The sequence below is a fragment of the Carettochelys insculpta genome, chromosome 12, assembly GCF_033958435.1.
Source record: "Carettochelys insculpta isolate YL-2023 chromosome 12, ASM3395843v1, whole genome shotgun sequence".
In the NCBI taxonomy this organism is placed as follows: domain Eukaryota; kingdom Metazoa; phylum Chordata; order Testudines; family Carettochelyidae; genus Carettochelys; species Carettochelys insculpta.
Genome location: NC_134148.1, coordinates 40,964,322 through 40,987,204, shown reverse-complemented (window position 1 = coordinate 40,987,204; position 22,883 = coordinate 40,964,322). Strand labels below are relative to the sequence as shown.

Sequence of the window (22,883 nt, the reverse complement as noted above, 5' to 3'; positions counted from 1 at the left end):
AGTTCATCTCACTGTATTGGAGACATCAGCATCAGATGTTGCTTGCATGCAAGATGATCAAGGTCCAGAAAAGTCTTTTCATCTATAGTTTGAAAAGGTGTGCTAAGAGACACTGTGCTATATTAGTAATTGCTTGCAAAAGAACAAACTTCAAACACCACTTCAGAGAGTGAACACACATCACTGTGATTTGATCTTTCAAAGACAGTGTCATGAAAGTGGGCTAGACTGCCAACCTGTGTTTGTTCCTTAAATGTTACTAATCAAAATAAAAAAAACAAAACGCCAGACCCAGAGGATAAAATAAGGTGCTGGGACAATTTTTTTGCAATTGAACAGCACCCAAAAAGCTTAAGTTTGGAACATGGGTTGCTGGCTTGCTTCTAGTCTCAATGGAAAAGAAGCAGCAGTATACTTTTTTTTCCCTTTTGTTTCTAGGTCCAGACTCAATTTCACAGATGCAGAAGAAACTCTCAAAGCCCTAACTTTATGGGTAAATAGAATCTGCATTAAATTAACAAATACACTAATATTAAATTTATTAATTAAATATTAGCTTCATGGGTTAATAGAATCTGCATTAAATTGACAAAAACAATAATACATCACAGAGATCCACAATTCATGCCGACACTGATTGCCACATGATACACAGTGCTTTTTTAAACAGCACTTTATTCCTGAATACTAGTTTTTGAAAGAGAATACTCAGTAGAGCAGTCCCATGGTAGCCACTAAGCCTTGTTTACATTAACTTTTTTCCCCTAAAATTTCCCTCCGTTGCTATAACTGGTTAGCTCACCCAGTAATAGCAATGGTGGAATGACTTGCGTAGATAGCATCTTGCATAGGCTCACAATTGTAGCAACAGTGAGAAATCTGGGAGGTGGGGAATAGGGGGAACAGACTTGCGTAAGAAGAACAAACTTTACACACTCTTTTTGGACACGCACGTACACAACACCTAAATGCATTAGTTCATTGGATTTTGCCAAGCAGGCACATAAGCATCTCTTTTGCAATGTTGTAAGACACCAAGTCATCAGACATGCATTGCCATATAAAATCCATCTTTGAACTTTGATATGATACAGATTGAACCTCTCTAGTCCAGCACCCTCAGGATGTGACCAGTGCCGAAGAAGAGAATTTGCCCGATCACAGGAGGTCAATATTGTCTAGCAACATTGCCAAACACTTCCACTGCTTACTGGACTCTTAGAAGATATTTAGGGCTAAATTACAGCTAAATAAGAGCACAGAACACTAAAAGCCAGGACTGGTGGTTGTGAAAAAAGTTTATGGGACCACTGGAAACTTGCCCACACCGGCTAACTAAAATCATGCCTGGTTACAGATAAGAGAGTACCGGACTACAGAGATTCAACCTGTACTTGAATACTTCAGTGAGGCAGTAGTGGATTCTTGTCTGATCACCAAAAACTAAAACTACCATGCATGTAGCGAACGCAAAGCTAAAAGACCTATACTTACAGACATGTAGGACCGTGTCCCAACAAACGAGTTTGCCATTGAATCTATCAGCTGTCCACTGACACCAAAATCACAAAGCTTGATTTCACCTCTAGAGTTTACCAAAATGTTAGATGGTTTAACATCTGGAAAACAAATGAATGAATGAGAAAGACAGCTTTAAAATAAGAATATCTGACAATGAAAGTAACATGAAAGTTGAGGGTAACTATGTGTCTCCCTTTGTTTCCCTTTTAAACTTTCAACCTGATTTCCTTCCTCTCCCTTGAAGGTGCAAAAGATTTGTGTTTGTTTAAATCTCATTTGGAACGTCCTGGTTTTTCCAGTGATTGTTTTGTAGTATCTACAGTATCATTATAAAGAACTTTCACATTTGGGTCTCAGATATGCTAAGGCTGATATAATTTCAAAATTCAGTTTGATGGCTTTTTTTTTGGCCTGGGAATATTCAATAAAAATTCAGTAATAATCTATACATTTTCATTTAGTGGATCATTAAATGAAATACAACCATGTGTCCTATCATCCCAAACAGGCATGTGTGTGAAAATATAAACATTTATCTTTAGCAATAATCTCAGAGGACCAATGGGTGATTTTCAACTGAGACCAATTCTGATACTGAAACACTGCACTAAAATTCAATGTATGTTTAGTTTAAGGTCAAGTGTGCCCAAGGTGGTAGGACAAACTGTTTGAGATTTTACATTCAGCACTACTTCCCTAAATGGAAAACTAATGCTTTGGTAACTAGGCAACTAATAACCAGCTACTTATGAATGCTAAAGTGCTGGGAGCATTTATTTTAACCTTTTTGTTGTAGACATAAGAAGTTTCTCAATATATTTGACTACCTACTCAGAGTCATTACCAATGAATTACAGGGCTTGTGAGGCAGGCAGCCACATATGCAAAGGAATGACACCAATGAGGGTTTTTGGTTTTGTTTCTTTAAAAAAAAGAACATTATGCATTGTTCTGAACAGATGGAAGAACTGAACTTTCAGAATTCTCGCCTGTCTCTCCAGAGCACACTGACAAACTTGTTAGTTACAGTGTTCTCCCTGCTCAAATCAATGGTACTGCTCAGAAAAAGCAGGTTGAGAGAGAGAGTTGTGCTTATACCCTTTTTTCTGTCCATTGCATTTTAACCAACTACAAAACACCCTGTGCTTTCAGCAAGCAGAGAGCACTCAGACAGCAGGTGATGAGGCCATAGAAATACCTAAAATAGCTTTCAGGAAGTTGGATGTTTCACCACAAGCAGGGGAAATGCAGTTTTCACAGCAAGTCTGAAATAGAATCTTTTCTCTGTTATACACCGTTGCTGCACATTTTCCCAAGCAGCTTCAGCAGCTCCCATCCCAGCACATTTTCCTCTACATTGCAGAATTTAAATAAAACACTCCAAGCAGCTTACAACACATCCCCAAAGGAGTCAGTCTGCAGTTCATGTCCACAGCAGGATAATCTTGTAAAGTCAGTGCAAACACAACCACCCCAACCTAGGGAGAGTTCTGTGCAGAAGGTTACACACGATTTAGAGAGAGCCACATAGACCAGGAATCAGACGTGCTCAGTATGCTTTTAGAAGTAACTGTTTTTTACTTCTAAAAGAAACAGACCAGAAAGATTATTTGCTTTTTCAGATTTGTGTTGCTGTTTCTGGGTCCTAGCATCACCTCTTGCCCAGGCACATGGAGAAGTGCTTTTTCAATGCTTTGTGTACATTCTTCTAGCCCTACAGAGCTCCTTGGTCTCAGCCACAGTAGCATGAATCCAGACGGACCTTTCCACTAACTTTGTCAAGGCAAATCCCCATGTTGACTCAATATGGGACCACAGCATGGCCCCAAGATCTCAAGATGGACATGCTGCACACACCACCCTCTCCCATCCTGCAGAGAAGAGCTCAGCTGCCTTCACAGTATTACCAAGGAGGAGTCCAGGGCCCCAAGAGAACATTCACAGCAATGCATACCATTCTTTGCCTCCGCATGGAGCTCTCCCAGGAAAGAGAATACACCTACAGTAAACCCTCAATGTAACGGATTAATAGAGGAGAGGTGTCCACTATTTACTGGCCACCCCCCCAACCAGGCTCCCCCAGCCCCAGTCTCCCCGCCAAAAAAAACCCCAAGCCCGGCCAATCACCAGAGCTGCCGCCACTGGAAGAGCTGCTGGACCCCATTGGTGCTACTGGAGCCACCTTACCATGAGCAGCTGGAGGAACCCCATTGGAGCCACCATGCACTCCTCGGCCACCAGGGGTGGGATGCTTACGTGAGTGCCAGTCTGCCCACGTATGCATATCACCTCTGGTGGAACATGCGGCCGCTCTCACAGAGAAGATGGCTGCTCCTCCAGGCTGTGGCAGTGTAAGCCTTTTCACTTTTTTTTTTTTTCTTTTTTGGGTGGGGGTGTGATTTTACAGACCACAGCAGACTTTGGAAACAATGGGAGGGGGAGGATGTCCATTGTTGCAAAATCGGGAGCTGTAAAAAATTGAGGGCTTAATGTACTGCTTTCCCCTGGAGCCTTTTCCCAACACAAATTTCCCCTTAATGGGAGGGAAAAGATCCCAGGTGAGTTCCTGGTGGTAGTGCAACTCTCCCAGAGCCTGCTGCTAGGTGAAGGCATCAATGCAGGTAGAGATCCTTGGAGATTTATGTAGGCCCAGGGCCAGCCTTGCAACACATTCAAGGATGGCATAAACCCCACTTCTTCAACAGAACAATCAAGGGAATTCTACGCAACTGGGAGCCTCAAAGAGATTTCTTCCCCCTGAATGTAGGAGAGAACCAGGCCATGTTCTCTGTCTCCAGTAAATCTTGAAGCTTGAATTCCACTCATGAGCAGGATTACTCTTTGTCCTGAAAATCCAGACATCATCTCTTTTATGATCTACCACCCTCTTTGTGGGTGGATTTTCTGAATAAGAGGCAACATCTGGGCTTTCTGCAGCTCAGATGTGGCAGCTGAGGAAGGGAAGCCTCTGAGCCTCAACTGGCCCCGAGCCTGCAGATGGAGTAGCTGAATCCAAGCGCTGGGTAGCAGGAGAACCTCACGAGATGTTCACCAACGGCTGTTGTTGCATATCAAATCTGTACCAACAGCCCTGCCACAATGACAGGAACAACACTGTCCAGGTCCTAGGTTCCCCTTCCAGCACTTGTGAGGTACTCCTCCCAGCACACACCCCTCTTCAACATCCATAAAGCTTCTGATCACCTTTCTCCCATCCAGCACAGTTCTCTTTTTGGTCACTTGAAGTATGGTAACTCTAGTCACAAGAAAACAGCTGCAATGGAACAACACTTTGGGACCAGCAGTGAGAAGTAATAAAAGCTCCTGGCTACCCAATGAATTTCAGACAAGGCTTGTTAGTCCAATAGGATTTGATTGGCTCTTGATGATGATGGGGAAGGAAGAGTTGTTCATAAGACACCTTGAACCCCGAGCAGGTGCTGGAAAAATTCTAAATGCTATATTTATATTGGTTATATTCTTGCATGTACCCACCAGTGTGGTATATAATGCAGGCACGGAAAAAAGTTTAAAAAAACCAAAACCTTATTGTCATTTGACAGCTCTTCCTGAGCAACACAAACATTCTGTCTTCATCTTTTCACAGCAAGAAACAATTAAAAATGTCAGTATTCCATTGTTGGGGAATTTCTAACCACACTTCTGGTGCTGGGGTGTATGTGGAATATAACTTGGCTCTGGCGGCTTAAAGAGAAGTTACTCACCTGTAGTAACGATGGTTCTTCGAGACGTGTCCCCGTGGGTGCTCCACAATAGGTGTGTCAGGCTCGCCCGGCGCCGCAGATGGGAAATCTTCCAGCAGTTTCTCCTGGATGGCACATGCGCCGGTGCGCGCCGCCCCCCTGCGCGCCCCCGACCGCTTGTGCGATCCGGTCCCCGCCAGTTCCTTGACCAACCGCCTCGGATGCTCCTGAAAAACACTAGACAGAGATCTGAAGCGGGGAGGATGGGCGGGTGGTGGAGCACCCACGGGGACACATCTCAAAGAACCATCGTTACTACAGGTGAGTAACTTCTTTTTCTTCTTCGAGTGGTCCCCGTGGGTGCTCCACAATAGGTGACTACCCAGCAGTAACCCAAGTAAGGAGGTGGGTAATCGGTTTATGTGCAGCTTGCCCCCGAGAGGACTGCTGTCGACAGACAGGTATCCTCTTCGAATACCCGAGGCAGGGCATAATGCTCGGCGAAGGTGTCGTAGGATGACCAGGTCACCGCTCTACAGATGTCTTAACGCGATGCCCTTGAAGAAGGCTGTTGATGCCGCCACCGCCCTGGTGGAGTGAGCCCTGGGCGGGGCCAGCAAAGGAGCATTTTGAAGCTCATAACACGTTTTTATACAGGACACAATGTGCTTAGAGATCCTCTGTGAAGAGAGACCTTCTCCTTTTGACCTGGGAGAGAGAGAGACTAGGAGCCTGTCCGTTTTCCGGAAGGACTTAGTTCTGTCTATGTAGAAGGCCAACGCCCTCCTCACATCCAGGAGATGCAGGCGTGCCTCCTTGCCGGAGCTGTGAGGCTTCGGGTAAAACGAGGGTAAAACTATTGGCTCATTAAGATTGGACTCCGAAGAGACTTTTGGAACAAAGGCTGGGTGCAGCCTTAAGGTTACCACCTTCTTTGAGAATACTGTGCAGTGCGGCGTTGCCATCACTGCCACGGGCTCACTCACCCTGCGGGCTGACGTAGTTGCAAGGAGTATGGTTTTTTTTTTTTTTTTTTTTTTTTTTTTTAATTGTAAGGAGACGTATGGGAACTGTGGCTAATAGGTCAAAAGGTGGACCTGACAGCGTGCTGAGCACCAAGTCCAAATTCCACGATGGTGGAAGCGGTTTCCGAGGGGGGTACAAGTTTACCAGCCCCTTCAAGAACCTGGTAACAATAGGATGGGCGAACACTGTGGGCCCTTCCTCTGTATGCCAAAAGGCTGATATAGCGGCGAGGTGGACCTTTAGCGAGGATAGAGAAAACCCGCCTCTCTTGAGGTCCAGTAAGTATTCTAGTATTACAGGTATAGGAACGTCAAGGGGAGCTAACTGCTTGGCGGAACATCAGGCTGTGAATCGAGTCCACTTCTGCTTGTAAGTCCTCCTGGTGGAGGTCCTTCAGCTACATTCCAGGACTTGTTGTACTCCCTCCGTACACGTGCTCTTTAAGGAGCTGAGCTATGGATTAGCCATGCTTGTAGGTGCAGACCCTGAGGGTGCGGGTGCACTAAGGACCCCTGAGCCTGCGTGAGTAAGTCTGGCGCCACTGGTAGAGGGAGTGGTGGGCGGTCCAACATGCGCAAAAGCAAGGGAAGCCATTGCTGCTGATCCCAAGTGGGACTATGAGTATCATGCGAGCTCTCTCCCTTCTGGCTTTGTGCAAGACCTTGTGGCAAACAGATCGATCTGGGGAAACCCCCATGTACGAAAAATGCGCCGGAGCAGATCGGAGCAGATCTGCCATTCGTGCGTGATTGCGAAGCGCCTGCTCAGCTGATCTGCTTTCACAGTGTGAGCGCCCGGCAAGTACGAGGCTTTCAATGTTATGTTGTTGGCGATGCACCAATTCTACAATTGGACTGCTTCCGCACATAGGGCACGGGATCGTGCTCCTCCTTGTCGATTGATGTAAAACATAGTGGAGGTATTGTCGGTATTGAATCCCAACTACTTTGCCATGTAGGTAATCTCGAAAATGTTTGCAGGCATTGAAACACTGCTCTGAGCTCCAGCATGGTTATGTGCAGTGTCTGTTCCGCAGGGGACCATAGCCCTTGCGTTACCTTGTCGCCGATGTGCACTCCCCATCCTATGTGGGAGGCGTCGGTAGTAAGAAAAAATAGAAATCTGTGGTTGGTGAAAAGGCACCCCCACTAGCAGATTCTCGGGGTTTTCCTATCACGCCAGGGATCTGCGCACCTCTGTTGTGGGCGACACCACCCTGTGGACAGTGTGGGATGCCAGTTTGTAAATGCTCGCCAGCCAATGCTGCAGGCTTCACATGTGCAACCTGGCATTCTGTACCACAAACGTCACTGCCACCATGTGGCCCAGCAGCTGTAAGCACGTTAAGACCGGCACCGTGGGGCTGTATGTGATGACTTGCACCAGCGAACTGACGGCGTGGAAGTGGGCGTCGGGTAGGTACACCCTTGCTGTGATAGAGTTTGTGTGTGCCCCTATGAACTCTATATGTTGTGTGGGTTCGGACTTTGACTTTGCGAGGTTGATGACTAGGCCCAGCGAAGAAAAACGTGTCCACTGTGACGCGTATCATGCATGAGACCTCTGCCTTCGAGGCCCCTTTTAGCAGGCAGTCACCCAGATATGGGAAAAATAAACACCCCTGTCTGTGCAGGTAGGCTGACACCACTGCCAGGGTTTTGGTAAAGACTCTGGGGGCCGAGGAGAGGCCGAACGGAAGAACCCTGTGCTGGAAGTGCTCCTGGCTGACCGTGAAGCAGAGGAAGCGTCTGTGTGCCGGGTCGATTGTTATATGAAAGTAAGCATCTTGTAAGTCGATTGCTGCAACCCAGTCTCCATCGTCCAGTGCCATGAGTATCAAAGCAACTGTGATCATCCTAAAACGTTGCTTGCGCAAGTAACGGCTGAGGCCCCGAAGATCTAAGATGGGCCTCCAGTCTCCTGTTTTCTTCTCTGGTAGGAAGTAGCGTGAATAAAAACCTTCCCCTGGAATTATTCCAGCACTCTTTCCACCTCCCCTATGAACATAAGGTGATTCACCTTCTGCTTGAGCCTCGCCTCGTGGCAGCGTTCCTGAGGTGAGGCCTGGTGGGAGGCTTCGACGGTGGAAGCGACTGGAAGGGGATCGCGTAACCCGTGGCTATGATCTCCAGCACCCATTTGTCTGTGGTGATCTTTTGCCATTGGGAGTGGGACAGTCTGAGGCGATGATGGAACATGAGATGAGAGTGGCATTGAGCGAGGGTATTGATAGTGCAGCCCCCGACATACCCATCAAACTTGTTGCCTTTGGGCCTGACCCGAGGGCGTACGGCTTTGTTGAGAACGTCGCCTAGGAGTTCTGTACTGTTGCTGCTGTTGATAGCGCCCTTGGCTGTAGCCCCGTTGATATTGAGCACGCTGTGGTTGTAAGCGTAGCATCTTTGCTGAGGATAAAATTTTTCCCCCCTGTATGGGGGAGTATAAATGCCCAAGGTTCTAAGTGTAGCACTCGAGTCCTTACTGGAGTGAGGGACCGAGTCAGTTGAGTCTGCAAACAGCTTTTATGTATCAAAGGGAAGGTCCACGATCTTCGCCTGTAGGTCCCTCGGGATACCCAACGTCTGGGGCCAGGATTCTCTACGCATGACCACTGCTGTAGCCGTTGAACGTGCCGCCGTGTCCGCCACGTCCAGGGCAATCTGGACTCCCGTCTGCAATGCTGCATAGCCGTCTTGAATAATCGCCTTTAACACTGGCTTTTTGTCTTCCGGAAGTGAATCCATGAGGGCAGTAAGCCTGGAGTAATTATCAAAATTATGGTTTGCCAGGTGTGCCCATAATTTGCCATTCTCAATAGCAGGGTAGAAGAGGAGTATACCTTCCTGCCAAACAGCTCTAGCTTCTTAGCATCTTTGTCCGATCCCCCCAATTTGTACTGAGAAGCCTTTGACCTCTGCTGGGACGACTCAACCACCAAAGAATTTGGTTGTGGGTGACTGAAGAGGAACTCCATGCCCTTTGCCGGGACGAAGTACTTCTTATCCGCTCTCTTGTTCGTAGGCAGAACAGAGGCCGGAGTCTGCCATATAGTAATGGCTGACTCCAGAATGGCTTCATCCAGCGGAATAGCAATTTTGGACGAAGCCGAGGGTCTCAAATTTTCCAGGAGTTTGTGATGTTTCTCCTGCACCTCTGCCGTTTGAATGTCTTGCATGAAAGCCACCCTTTTAAACAGCTCCTGAAACTGTTTAAGGTCATCCGGGGGAGACACATCCCCAGGGGCCATGGCCTCATCTGGGGAGGATGAGGAGGAACCACTAGGGTAAACCTCCCTCGAACCCTCGGGCTCCTGCGGTCGATGATACACTTGCTCGCTGGAGGATTGTGAAGGAAAGTCTTGGGGTTCTAAAATTAACTCCCCTTGAGACAACTGTGTTTCCGTCCCCGATCGGGAGTGCCCACGGGGGTATTGAGCGGCCGGGGGGGACCTGCCCCTGGGTGTAGGCCTGTGGTGTCTGTGTCCAGCATGATAAGGACGACCATGGCAGCATGGGCAAGGGTCCGGGGATGGAGACCTAGACCACTCATGGGGTGTGTACCCCCGATGTCTGGGAGAGCGAGACCTCCGCGACGACACAGATAGAGATGAAACTGGCTTGTGATAGTACTCCAGGGGATCCAATCCCAGAAATGGTGAAGGTGGCCCAAGCCATGGTGACATTGATTGGACGAACGGAGAAGGAGGTTCCGGATGGGCTGGTAGAGACACAGACCTTCGGTGCGGCGTGTGTATCACAGGGGAAGGGCTTGGTGCTAACAGCAGCGCACCCCTGTCCGGAGATAGACTGTGGTGCCGGGCTTTTGATTTTTGCCTTGCCCCTCCCCTGCGGGGCCGGCACCGCCCCCTTCCGTGCCGGGGATCTCGGCCCCGCTGTCGGTGCCGTGCGGGTATCCTCCTCCGGTGCCTGCAGGCTCCGTGCCTGGTGCCCCTGCACCATTGGTGCCGCAGGGGCCGGTGCCGCCTGTGGCGGTGCCGCCAGGTCTGGCGCTTGCCTCGCTGACGCTCTGGGTGCTGCGCGTGTCAGCTGTTGTATAACCAGAGGCTCAGCCTCTGCCATGTGCGCTGCCGCTTGCCTGAGTATGCGGCTGGGGGCAGCGTGCTCCGCTCATCCTGCTCGCTGCAAACACCGGCAAGGATTGAGCCAGGGAGAGTTTCCTCCGTTTCTGCACAGAGGGGGTCAGAGAAAGCTGCCCTCCTCTTGTGCAACCCAGAGGGCCCTTCTGGGTGAGGCTTCTCCGGCAAGTCCGGCTGGAGAGCCTCATCAACAAGAGCATTTTACGCCTCATCGCTCTGTCCTTCCTGGCCCTGGCTGTGAGCTTAGCACAGTGAGAACACTTCTGGGTAGCCTGTGATTCCCCCAGGCATCGGATGCATTCGCTATGCCCCACGGAGGCTGGCATAGCTTCACGGCATGACTCACGCTTTTTAAAACCTGAAGAGGCCATTGCGGTGAGTCCTTTACTGTTAATAGGGTACTTAGCACTTAATCCGTGCCTTCCCACCCCAAATAGTGATCACCGGCCTGCGGGGCAGCGGGCGGCCTAAATGGCCTTCACGTCCACTCTTCTCTTCTCCACTCCTCTCTTTTTCTTTTTTTTTTTTCCGCTGATATTCTCTTTGTCTTTCTTTCTCTCTCTCTCTCTCTTTTTTTTTTTTTTTAATAACCAAAAACAACAAATGACACGTAGAAAAAAACCACTATTTAATCTGACTCTGGCCTTAGCCTGAGTAGATTCTGTCTGCAGCCGATGGCAGTTGAGAAGGAACTGGCGGGGACCAGATTGCGCACGCGGCCGGGGGCGCGCAGGGTAGTGGCACGTGCCGGCGCATGCGTGATCCAGAAGAAACTGCTGGAAGATTTCTAATCTGCGGCGCCGGGCGAGCCCGACACACCTATTGTGGAGCACCCACAGGGACCACTCGAAGAAGAAGTCACTGTTCCTAAATTTTATTTGGTCACAGAACCCTTTTAAACATTAAGGAATTTTGCAGAACCCATTCCTAGGCTCTAGCCCTTCGGCCCCACACCTGCCCCTCATTTCCAGGCTTTACCTGCCTCAGCCTTCAGCCCCGAACTGCACCCCCTATCCCCAAGCTTTCATCTCCCATCCTACAAGTCCACCCCACCATCCCCAAGCTTAACCCTTCTCAGCCCCAAACCCGCCTCCCCATCCCCAGGATTAACCCGCCTCAGCCCCAAACCAGCCCCTTGAACTAGATCTTTGCAACCGGGGTGTGTGCTAACAGGAGGGAGTTTGGAGAGGCTCTCCTGGAGGAGGAGAAGGAAGGAGCAAACTAAAGCACCTTGGGGTAAGTGGCTGCTTATATTTGGAGGTTTTGGGCTTGTGTGTTTGTTTGGAGTTTGGAGTTTGTTTGTTTGGAGTGCTGAGCTGAGTGTTTGTTTGTTTGTTTGAAAGGCCGTGTACTCAGGCAGGCAGGCAGTTGGAAGCTGATTAGGTTTGAATTGAAACACCGTGTGCTGATTGGCTGAGCTGTAGGCAGAGGAAGGAGCTATCAGGGAGGCCGAGCACTTAAAACCTGCTAGTAAGCGACCAGGGAGCTTTGCGACCGGGTGCTGGCAACCAGGGTGCGTGCTAACAGGAGGGAGTTTGGAGAGGGGAGTTTAGAGGGGGAGCTTGGAGGGAGCCAGTGACTTACTTCTGTTGCCCTTAAACTAAATCCTTTATAACAACCTCTATCTGAAACATTTAATTAACCCTCATATATAACTAGAGTAGGAAATGGAGGCAGAAGCCCAGCAGCAGAGTGGGGGCTATCCTGTTTATTGTGTCGAGTGCAGTATGTATGACTACCTACCCTGTGGGCGGGTGGCGTATGTGTGCGCTCGATGCAAGGAGCTCCTGGCCCTCAGAGACCGAGTGCGTGCTTTGGAGGCCAGGGTGGCTGAACTGGAGGAGCTAAGGAAGGCAGAGGTGTTTGTGGATGAGACTTTCCGGGACATAGTAGGGCTGTCCCACCTCCAATCTGACAGTCCTGAGGCTGTTACGGAGGATGAAAGGCTCAGGGAAGGAGAGCAGTCAAGGGGAGCAGAGGGAAACCATCCCGTAGTTGAGACCCTCCTTCCAGAGGGTGATGTTGTATCCTCTCGTGCCGAGGATACTTCTCCGGGGGAGGGAGCGCCAGCTGTTAGGAAGAAGCAGGTTTTAGTAGTGGGGGATTCGATCATTAGAAATATAGATAGTTGGGTTTGTGATGACCGGGAGAACCGTATGGTGACTTGCCTGCCTGGTGCGAAGGTTGCGGATCTCTCGAGGCATCTAGACAGACTTATGGGCAGTGCTGGGGAGGAGCCGGTCGTCGTGGTACATGTTGGTACCAATGACATAGGGAAGGGTAGAAGAGATGTTCTGGAGGCCAAATTTAGGTTACTAGGAAAGAGACTGAAATCCAGAACATCTTTGGTGGCATTCTCTGAAATGCTTCCAGTTCCACGTGCAGGGCCAGATAGACAGGCAGAACTTCAGAGTCTCAATGCGTGGATGAGACGATGGTGTAGGGAAGAGGGGTTTAGATTTATTAGGAACTGGGGACACTTTTGGGGTAGGGGGAGCCTATACAGGAAGGATGGGCTCCACCTAAATCAAGGTGGATCCAGACTGCTGGCATTAAACATTAAAAAGGACATAGAGCAGTTTTTAAACTAAGAGGTGGGGGAAAGCCGATTGGTGCGGGGGAGCACCTGGATCGGACGGAGACTTCTCTTACACGAGGCTCCATAGACAGGGATTCCCTAGAAGTTAGTCAGATAGGGAACGTGGGAAATAATATATGGGCAAGATCAGATGTGAAACAATCGTGCATAAAAAAATCCACCACGTCTGTGAAAGGCGGACATATAAATAGTGGTAGTTTTCTAACATGCTTTTACACTAATGCTAGGAGTCTGTCTAATAAGATGGGTGAACTGGAGTACCTCATATCAAAGGAGGAAGTTGACATAATAGGCATCTCAGAAACATGGTGGAATGAGGACAATCAGTGGGACACTATCATACCGGGATATAAATTATATCGGAAAGACAGAACAGGTCGTGCGGGTGGCGGAGTGGTACTATATGTGAAGGATAATATAGAATCAAATGAAGTAAAAATCCTAAAGGAATCAAAATGTTCCATAGAATCATTATGGATAACAATTCATTCCTCTAATATGAATATGGCATTAGGAATATATTACCGACCACCTAACCAGGACAGTGATAGTGATGCTGAAATGTTAAGGGAGATTAGAGAGGCTATCAAAATAAAAAACACAGTAATAATAGGAGATTTCAATTATCCCCATATTGATTGGGTGCATGTCACCTCAGGACGGAATTCAGAGATTAAATTTCTTGATGCCTTAAATGACTGCTTCTTGGAGCAGCTAGTACAGGAACCCACAAGGGGAGAGTCGATTCTCGATCTAGTCTTGACTGGAACGCAGGATCTGGTCCAAGAGGTAACTGTTACTGGACCGCTTGGAAATAGTGACCACAATATAATAACTTTTAATATTCCTGTGTTGGGAAGAACACCGCAGCGGTCAAACACTCTGGCATTTAATTTCAAAAAGGGGAATTACACTAAAATGAGGAAGCTAGTTAAACAGAAACTAAAAGGTAGAGTAATTAAACTAAAATCCCTGGAAGCTGCATGGAAACTGTTTAAAGACACCATACTAGAGGCCCAACTTAAATGTATACCCCAAATAAAAAAACACAGTAAGAGACCTAACAAAGAACCACCATGGCTAAACAGCCATGTTAAAAAGGCAGTGAGAGAGAAAAGGGCAGCTTTTAAAAAGTGGAAGTCAAATCCTAGTGAGGAAAATAGAAAGGAACATAAACACTCCCAAATTAACTGTCATAATGTAGTAAGAAAAGCCAAAAAAGAGTTTGAGGAACAGCTAGCCAAAAATTCAAAAAACAATAGTAAAATGTTTTTTAAATACATTAGAAGCAGGAAGCCTGCTAAAAAAGCAGTGGGGCCCTTGGATGATAAAGATATAAAAGGAGCGATCAAGGAAGACAGTGCCATTGCGGAGCGATTAAATGATTTCTTTGCTTCAGTCTTCACGGCTGAAGATGATACAGAGGTTCCTAAATCTGAGCCAGCCTTTTTAGGCGACAAATCTGAGGAACTCACTCAGATTGAAGTGACATTAGAGGAGGTTTTGGAATTAATTGATAAGCTGAATAGTAACAAGTCTCCAGGACCAGATGGCATTCACCCAAGGGTTCTGAAAGAACTCAAATGTGAAATTGCGGAGTTATTAACAGTGGTTTGTAACCTATCCTTTAAATCCACTTTGGTACCAAATGACTGGAAGACGGCCAATATAACACCAATATTTAAAAAAGGCTCTAGAGGAGATCCTGGCAATTATAGACCGATAAGTTTAACATCAGTACCAGGTAAATTAGTAGAAACACTAGTAAAGAGTAAAATTGCAAGGCACATAGAAGAGCACGAATTGTTGGGCAAAAGTCAGCATGGTTTCTGCAGAGGGAAGTCGTGTCTGTCTAATCTATTAGAATTCTTTGAAGGGGTTAATAAACATGCGGACAAGGGGCACCCAGTGGACATAATATACCTAGATTTCCAGAAAGCCTTTGACACGGTCCCACACCAAAGGCTTTTATGTAAATTAGGTGGTCATGGGATAGGAGGAAAGGTCCTTTCATGGATCGGGAATTGGTTAAAAGACAGAAAACAAAGGGTTGGAATAAATGGTAAATTTTCACAATGGAGGGGGGTAACTAGTGGTGTTCCCCAGGGCTCAGTCCTGGGACCGATCCTGTTCAACTTGTTCATCAATGATCTAGAAAATGAGGTAAGCAGTGAGGTGGCAAAGTTTGCAGATGACACCAAGTTGTTCAGGACAGTCAAAAGCAAAAGGGATTGTGAAGAACTACAAGGAGATCTCAGCAAACTGAGTGATTGGGCAGCAAAATGGCAAATGAAATTTAATGTGGGTAAGTGTAAGGTAATGCATGTTGGAAAAAATAACCCAAATTACACGTACTACATGATGGGGTCAAATTTAGCTACGACAGATCAGGAAAGGGATCTTGGAGTTATAGTGGATAGTTCTCTGAAGACATCCACGCAGTGTGCAGCGGCAGTTAGTAAGGCAAATAGGATGTTAGGAATTATTAAAAAAGGGATCGATAATAAGACAAAAGATATCATACTTCCCCTATATAAAACTATGGTACGCCCACATCTCGAGTACTGCGTGCAGATGTGGTCTCCTCACCTCAAAAAAGATATATTGGCATTAGAAAAGGTTCAGAAAAGGGCGACTAAGATGATTAGGGGCTTGGAAAGGGTCCCATATGGGGAGAGGCTAGAGAGACTGGGACTTTTCAGTTTGGAAAAGAGGCGATTGAGGGGCGATATGATAGAGGTATATAAAATCATGAATGGTGTGGAGAAAGTGAATATAGAAAAATTATTTACCTTTTCCCATAATACAAGAACTAGGGGACACCAAATGAAATTGATGGGTAGTAGGTTCAAAACTAATAAAAGGAAATTTTTCTTCACACAGCGCACAGTCAACCTGTGGAACTCCTTGCCCGAGGAGGCTGTGAAGGCCAGGACTCTCTTAGGGTTTAAAAAAGAGCTTGATAAATTTTTGCAGGTCAGGTCCATAAATGGCTATTAGCCAGGGATAAAGTATGGTGCCCTAGCCTTCATAACAAGGGCAGGAGATGGATGGCAGGAGATAAATCACTTGTCTTCTGTTCTCCTTCTCTGGGGCACCTGGCATTGGCCACCGTCGGCAGATGGGATGCTGGGCTTGATGGACCTTTGGTCTGACCCAGTATGGCCATTCTTATGTTCTTATGTTCTTATGATCCACCCATGGTGCTGGCAGGGGAGCCTATGCCAGGCAGCCATGTGTGTCCAGTGGAAGGAAGGCTGGAGTGGAGGTGTTCAGCTGGTGGGGGTGAGCTGAGCCACAATCACCAGGAGGGGTGTGGCCACTCGAGTACCCTGGCAAGCAAGGGGCTCTCTGTGTCTCCCTGTCCTGCCACCGCTGAAATAATAGAAACTAAGTTCAGTTGGTTTAACAACTGGATCCCTCCAGCTGCACTGCTGGCCATTAAACCAATTAAATTTGGTTCTATCTACTGTTTCAGTGGCAGCAGGGCAGGGAACTGCAGAGGAGTCAATTATTGTAGTGGAATTTTCTCATGGAACACTTATTTTCACTTTGCAGAACCCTGGGGTTCCATGGAACACCATTTAGGAAATACTGTCTTAAGCTGTCCCTTAAGTCTATTTTTCTCCTGATAGGTTTGATAATCACATACTGTAGCTCTTACAGCAGCCCAGCAAACCCTGGAGTTGGAAATGAGGCCTACCCTTCCTTAACCATATACGTTCTCTCCTTAACACTTCTGATTAGGTTAAGAAAACAATGTTTTACCTCCACTGCCTCTCATTCTCCACCCACAACCTCTGTAAACACGCTGCTCTTGGACAGCTTCTCTGCAGCCAGTATTTTCCCCAACATCACTTGTATTGCCTAAATGGAATGAATATTTCGAAACGCCCTTCATGAAGTGGGCATGGACCCTGTGACAATGTGGACCAGGCATTATGAGGGACTGGCACGGCAGCAACAGAGTGGCCTCTGCCCCAGTCACCACGCAGATGGTGGGAGCCAGAGTGGCCCAGTAGCCTGCTCCACCCTACTACACCACCCACTCCTGAGGAATGGAGCAGAGCATTCCCAGCCAGTCCTCTCAACACAGAAAGGTAGACATATGACATTGAAGAAAGAAGGCTATTGAACAGAGTGATTCATCAGGAAAGCCCTAAGTAACCACCATGGCTATCAAGTCTGACTTCCCATATAACACAGGCCAGAAAATGTCCCTGAATTAACGTGTTTGAGCTAGCCCATATCCTTTAAAAATATATTTGGTTTTGACTTACAAATTTCCAGTGCTGAGTAATCCACCACAGCTATTCACATAGGGTGCGAATATACTTGCATTGCTCTTTCAAAAGGGGCATGCAAATTGAAAATGCAAAGGAGGTGCATATCTGACAGGCTCTCATCCAGGCTCTCATCCATTGGAATCCCCAGGACCTTTTCTGCTGCCCTGCTACTTAACCAGTCAGTCCCCAGCTTATAACAGTGTTTGGGATTCTTCCGTCCCAAATGCAGGACTCTGCACTTCTCCTTGTTGAACCTCATCACAGTTCTTTTGGCTCAATCCTTCAATTTGTCTAGGCCACTCTGGACCCTATCCCTGCCCTCCAATTTATCTGACCCTCCTACCTTAGTGTCATCTATAAATTTGCTGAGGGTGCAATCCATCCCCTCATCCAGGTCATTAATAAATATGTTGAAGAGTACTGGCCCTAGAACCAATCCTTGGGGCACTCCCCTTGAAACCAACCGCCAACCAGACACTAAGCCATTGACTGCTATCCATTGGGACCACAAATCAAGCCAGTTTTCTATCCATTTTACAGCCCATGTAACCAATTTATACTTCCTTAACTTATGGGCAAGAATATTGTGGGAGACTGTATCAAAAGCTTTGCTGAAGTTAACATACATTGCATCCATTGACTTCCCCATGTCTACAGAGACAGTTACTTCATCATAGAAGCTAATCAGACTGGTCAGGCATGACTTACCATTTGTGAATCCATACTGACTACTCTTGATCACTTTCCCCTTTTCCAAGTGCTTCAAAATGGATTCCCTGAGGATTCCCCCCATGATTTTTCTGGGGACTGAGGTGAGACTGACAGTTCTTTAGTTCCCTGGATTGTCCTCCTCTTTTTTTTTTTTTTTTTTTTTTTTTTTTAAAAAGATGGGCACTACATATGCCTTTTTCCAGACATCCAGGACATTTTCTGATCTCCATGAGTTTTCAAAGATAATAGCCAAAGACTTTGCAATGACATCTGCCAATTCCCTCAGTACCCTTGGCTACATTAAATCCATACTCATGGATTTGTGTGCCTCTAGCTTTTCTACATAACTCTTAACCCATTCTTTCCGCACTGAGGGCTGCCCACCTCTTTTGCATACGGCATTGCTTAGTGCCGTAGTTGGGGAGCTGACCTTGTCTGTGAAGACTGAGGCAAAAAACGCATTGAGTACTTCAGTCTTTCCCACATCATCTCTGTCACCAGGTTACCTCCCTCATCCACTAACGGCCCCACACCCTCCCTGATAAGCCCTCTTATTGTTAACATACCTGTAGAAGCCCTTCTTGTTGCCCTTCACATTCCTTGCTAACTGCAGTTTCAATTGTGCTTTTGCTTCCCTGATTACCCCCTGGCATTCTCCAGCCATATATTTATACACCTCAGTCATCTGTGCAAGTTTCCACTTCTTATATGCATCTTTTGAGTTTAAGCTTGGCAAGGATTTCCCTTGTAAGCCAAGCTGGTTGCCTAATATATTTGTGCAGTAAAAAAGCATTGGGATGGTTTGTTCCTGTGCCTTCCACAAGACCGCTTTAAAATACTGCCAGTTCTCCTGAATGCCCTTCCCCTTCATATTAGCTTCCCAGGGGATCCTGCCCATCAATTCTCTCAGGGAGTTGACGTCTGCTCTTCTGAAATCAAGGGTCTGTATTTTATGGCTAACCTTTCTTCCTTTTGTCAGAATCCTGAAATCTACCATCTCATGATCACTGCAGCCCTGGTTGCCATTCACTTCTATTCCTCCTAATATTTCTTCTTTGTTTGTGAGCAGCAGGTCAAGCTGCACACAGCCCCTGGTCAGTTCCTTTAGCACTTGCACCAGGAAGTTATCCCCAACATTCTCCAAAAACTTCTTGGATTGTCTGCGTGCTGCTGTATTGAACTCCCAACAAATGTCTGGGTGGGTAAAGTCTCCCATGTGATTTGGAAGCTTCTCTTAGTCATCTGAAGAAATCCTCGTCTACCTCATCTACCTGATCTGGTGGCCTATAGCAGACACCAAACACATCACCACCTCTGCTGCTTCCACTTCTAAGCTTAACCCAAAGACACTTAACTGTCTCTTCTCCCTCCATATACTGGAGCTCTGAGCAATAATATTGCTCTCTCACACAAATCGCAACTCCTCTTCCTTTTCTCCCCGCCTGTCCTTCCTGAACAGTTTATACCTTTCCGTGACAGTGTTCCTGTTATGGGAGTCATCCCACCAAATCTCCATTCTTCCAATCACCTCATACTTCTTTGTGCCAGGGCCTCTTATTCCTCCTGTTTGTTTCCCAGGCTTCTTGCATTCAGGTATGAACACCTTAGGTAATAAGCTGATTGGCCTAGTTTCTCCTTTGAACGAGTGGTCCTCCTTTGTTATACCTTCTTCCTTCCCCACTTACCTCAGGGCTTGCATCACCATCCCCCAACCAACCTAATTTAAAGCTCTCCTCAGTAGGTTTGCAAGCCTGCCCACAAAGATCCTCTTTCCTCTCTTCATTAGGTGGATTCCTTCACTTCCTAGCAATCCTTGCTCTCTAAACAGAATCCCATGGTCGAAGAAACCAAATCCCTCACTCCAACACCACCTGCATAACCACGTATTTACTTCCATGATTCAACCATCTCTACCTGGACACCAACAAGGAGGACGGATGAGAACACCACTTGCGCTCCATACTCCTTGATCTTCCTTCCCAGAGTTACATAATCTGCAATGATCCACTCAAGGTTGTTCTTTGCTGTGTCGTTGGTTTCCACATGGAGAAGTAGGAAGGGGTAATGATCCACAGCAGTTCCATACATCAAAGTTAAAATTCAATCAAAGAGTGGACTGTGATGCAGCAAACTAAACTAAATGCAATTCACTTCATGGACATCAAATGATTCCGCCCCAAGATTTCGTGTGAAACAAGTTTATTTTAAAACAAAAAAGCAATCAAGTAGCACTTTAAAGACTAACAAAATAATTTATTAGGTGAGCTTTCGTGGGACAGACCCACTTCTTCAGACCATAGCCATACCAGAACAGACTCAATATTTCAGGCACAGAGAACCAAAAACAGTAATCAAGGAGGACAAATTAGAAAAAAAAATGATCAAGGTGAACAAATCAGAGAGTAGCTTATTGGTGAATTTACTGAGGTATAACTCAGGGAAATAATCTGAAAATTGATATATTAGAACAGAACACTAATCCACCTAGTGCAGTATCATGTGTCTGACACTGGCCAATGCTAGCTACTTCAGAATGCGTAAAATTCCTCAAATACAACTAGCACATGGAGATAAAAGTATAGCTGATAGTAATTGGAATGTTGACCTGGCTCATCTACAGGTGCTATTTTTATTCAGATTGTGATAATTTTAAAGAAAAACAAAGCTAAAAACAAAGCTAAAAACAATAAAACCATCATGTTATTTGTCTTAATATTCTGCAACAAGGAGTTTCATGGATTAATCTTAATACAGAAATTTGTTTTTTTAATTTGTAGCCTTTTTATTCTGCTATAATGGGAGAGTTTATGTACCTTTATCACACTTCCGCTTACTCCATGCAAGAGTCCTAATTCTCTTAGCTCAGTAAACTCCTCACTTTACGTACCTCTCCTCTTTCCAAGCCATCTTTTTCTAATGTCTATTTGCCTTATTTTCTTTTAAAAAGTTTTTCCAGTTCTTCTTTTAGACAGAAGGACCAACACTAAAACACAGCATTCCAAAAAAGCTAAGCTACACACGCATAACACTTTTTATTCTCCTCATAATACACCTTAATTAATGATGTCCTTGTCCATACTGATGCTTGATATTTTTTCTGAAACATCACAGCTACTTCAGGATCCATCAGTATGTCTAAGTTGATAAGATGAACCTCCCAATGTAGTTATTGCACTCAATGCCAAGCTGTCTAGCTCCCGAATTTCACTTGGTCCCTCTGCAGGTCTTTAGTCAAAAGTAGGGAGAATGATAATCTAATTCTGTAATGTTGCCATAATGCTCCTTTGTTTTATTGGCAGCAATGACACTGCAGAGTCAGTTACACTAACCAACAATTGCTGCAGTCAATTACATTAATGCAAATGTGTGCACTACATGGCTTTCATTTTCCAAGCTCCCACTGATTCCAATTCAGAGGATAAGAACATAAGAATGGCCATACTGGGTCAGACCAAAGGTCCATCAAGCCCAGCATCCCATCTGCCGACGGTGGCCAATGCCAGGTGCCCCAGAGAAGGAGAACAGAAGACAATGATCAAGTGATTTATCTCCTGCCATCCATCTCCTGCCCTTGTTATGAAGGCTAGGGCACCATACTTTATCCCTGGCTAATAGCCATTTATGGACCTAACCTGCAAAAATTTATCAAGCTCTTTTTTAAACCCTAATAGAGTCCTGGCCTTCACAGCCTCCTCGGGCAAGGAGTTCCACAGGTTGACTGTGCGCTGTGTGAAGAAAAATTTCCTTTTATTAGTTTTGAACCTACTACCCATCAATTTCATTTGGTGTCCCCTAGTTCTTGTATTATGGGAAAAGGTAAATAATTTTTCTATATTCACTTTCTCCACACCATTTATGATTTTATATACCTCTATCATATCGCCCCTCAATCGCCTTTTTTCCAAACTGAAAAGTCCCAGTCTCTCTAGCCTCTCCCCATATGGGACCCTTTCCAAGCCCCTAATCATCTTAGTCGCCCTTTTCTGAACCTTTTCTAATGCCAATATATCTTTTTTGAGGTGAGGAGACCACATCTGCACGCAGTACTCGAGATGTGGGCGTACCATAGTTTTATATAGGGGAAGTATGATATCTTTTGTCTTATTATCGATCCCTTTTTTAATAATTCCTAACATCTTTAATTACACCCAGCCTCCAAAAAAATATTATTAAATTAATTAATTAATTAATTATTAATTAATTTAATAATTCCTAACAACCTTAATTACACCCAGCCTCCAAAAAAATATTGATGGTGCAATATAATTCAAGAAACAGAGTCTGGAAAAATTAAAAGGGAACAGGCACACACTTCAGGACAGGGCTGCTGATGGTGGGGGCAGACGGGAAGGGGGCAGTTGTCCTAGGGCCCAGTGATCTAAAACGGCCTGGGGCTCTGGGACCTTTAAATTGCTGCCAACCTCCTATGTGGCATGGTACTGATGGCTGGCTGGCGGGAGACTGGCCAGCACTGAGGGCTGGTTGTCCCTAACTCCACCTCTTCTGCCCCTTCTGTGAGGCCCAAAGCTGGGCCAAGCCAAGTCGAACCCCCACACCCGCCCACCCAATCACCCAGCCCTGCCAAAGAGTTTCAAACTTTATTGTACCACAACCCTCTTGTAACAATAAAAACTAGAAAAAACCTCAGGAGGAAAGACCAAAGCCTCAGCATGCTCAAGCCTTCCTGCACCAGGAAAGCGGGGTTGGGGCTCAAAAAGCTGGCAGAAGGGGTGGGGCAGTGCAGGGACCAGTAAGCCCCAGGGTGATGGGACTCAAACTTCAACCCTAGACCCGAGAAAAATCTAACACCAGTAAACTGAATACATTCCTGACCCTATCAGAGCACGCTGTATCACAGCAGACCACAAAACACAATGCTGGCAGATATAGAGCTTATTGGCTGTATGGAGCACAGAGGAACGATAAGTTGAAGGATGTAA

General features: G+C 46.3%; 1 protein-coding gene across 3 annotated transcripts in view; it reads right to left on the bottom strand.

Moving 5' to 3' along the window:
* MAP2K1 (mitogen-activated protein kinase kinase 1) overlaps nucleotides 1–22,883 on the bottom strand; it is a 76,262-nt gene that overhangs the window by 9,074 nt on the left and 44,305 nt on the right. For all 3 annotated transcript variants that reach the window (XM_075006294.1, XM_075006295.1, XM_075006296.1), the window contains one exon: nucleotides 1,495–1,619. In XM_075006294.1, the coding sequence (XP_074862395.1) occupies nucleotides 1,495–1,619 (125 nt within the window). The remainder of the gene's footprint in view (nucleotides 1–1,494; nucleotides 1,620–22,883) is intronic.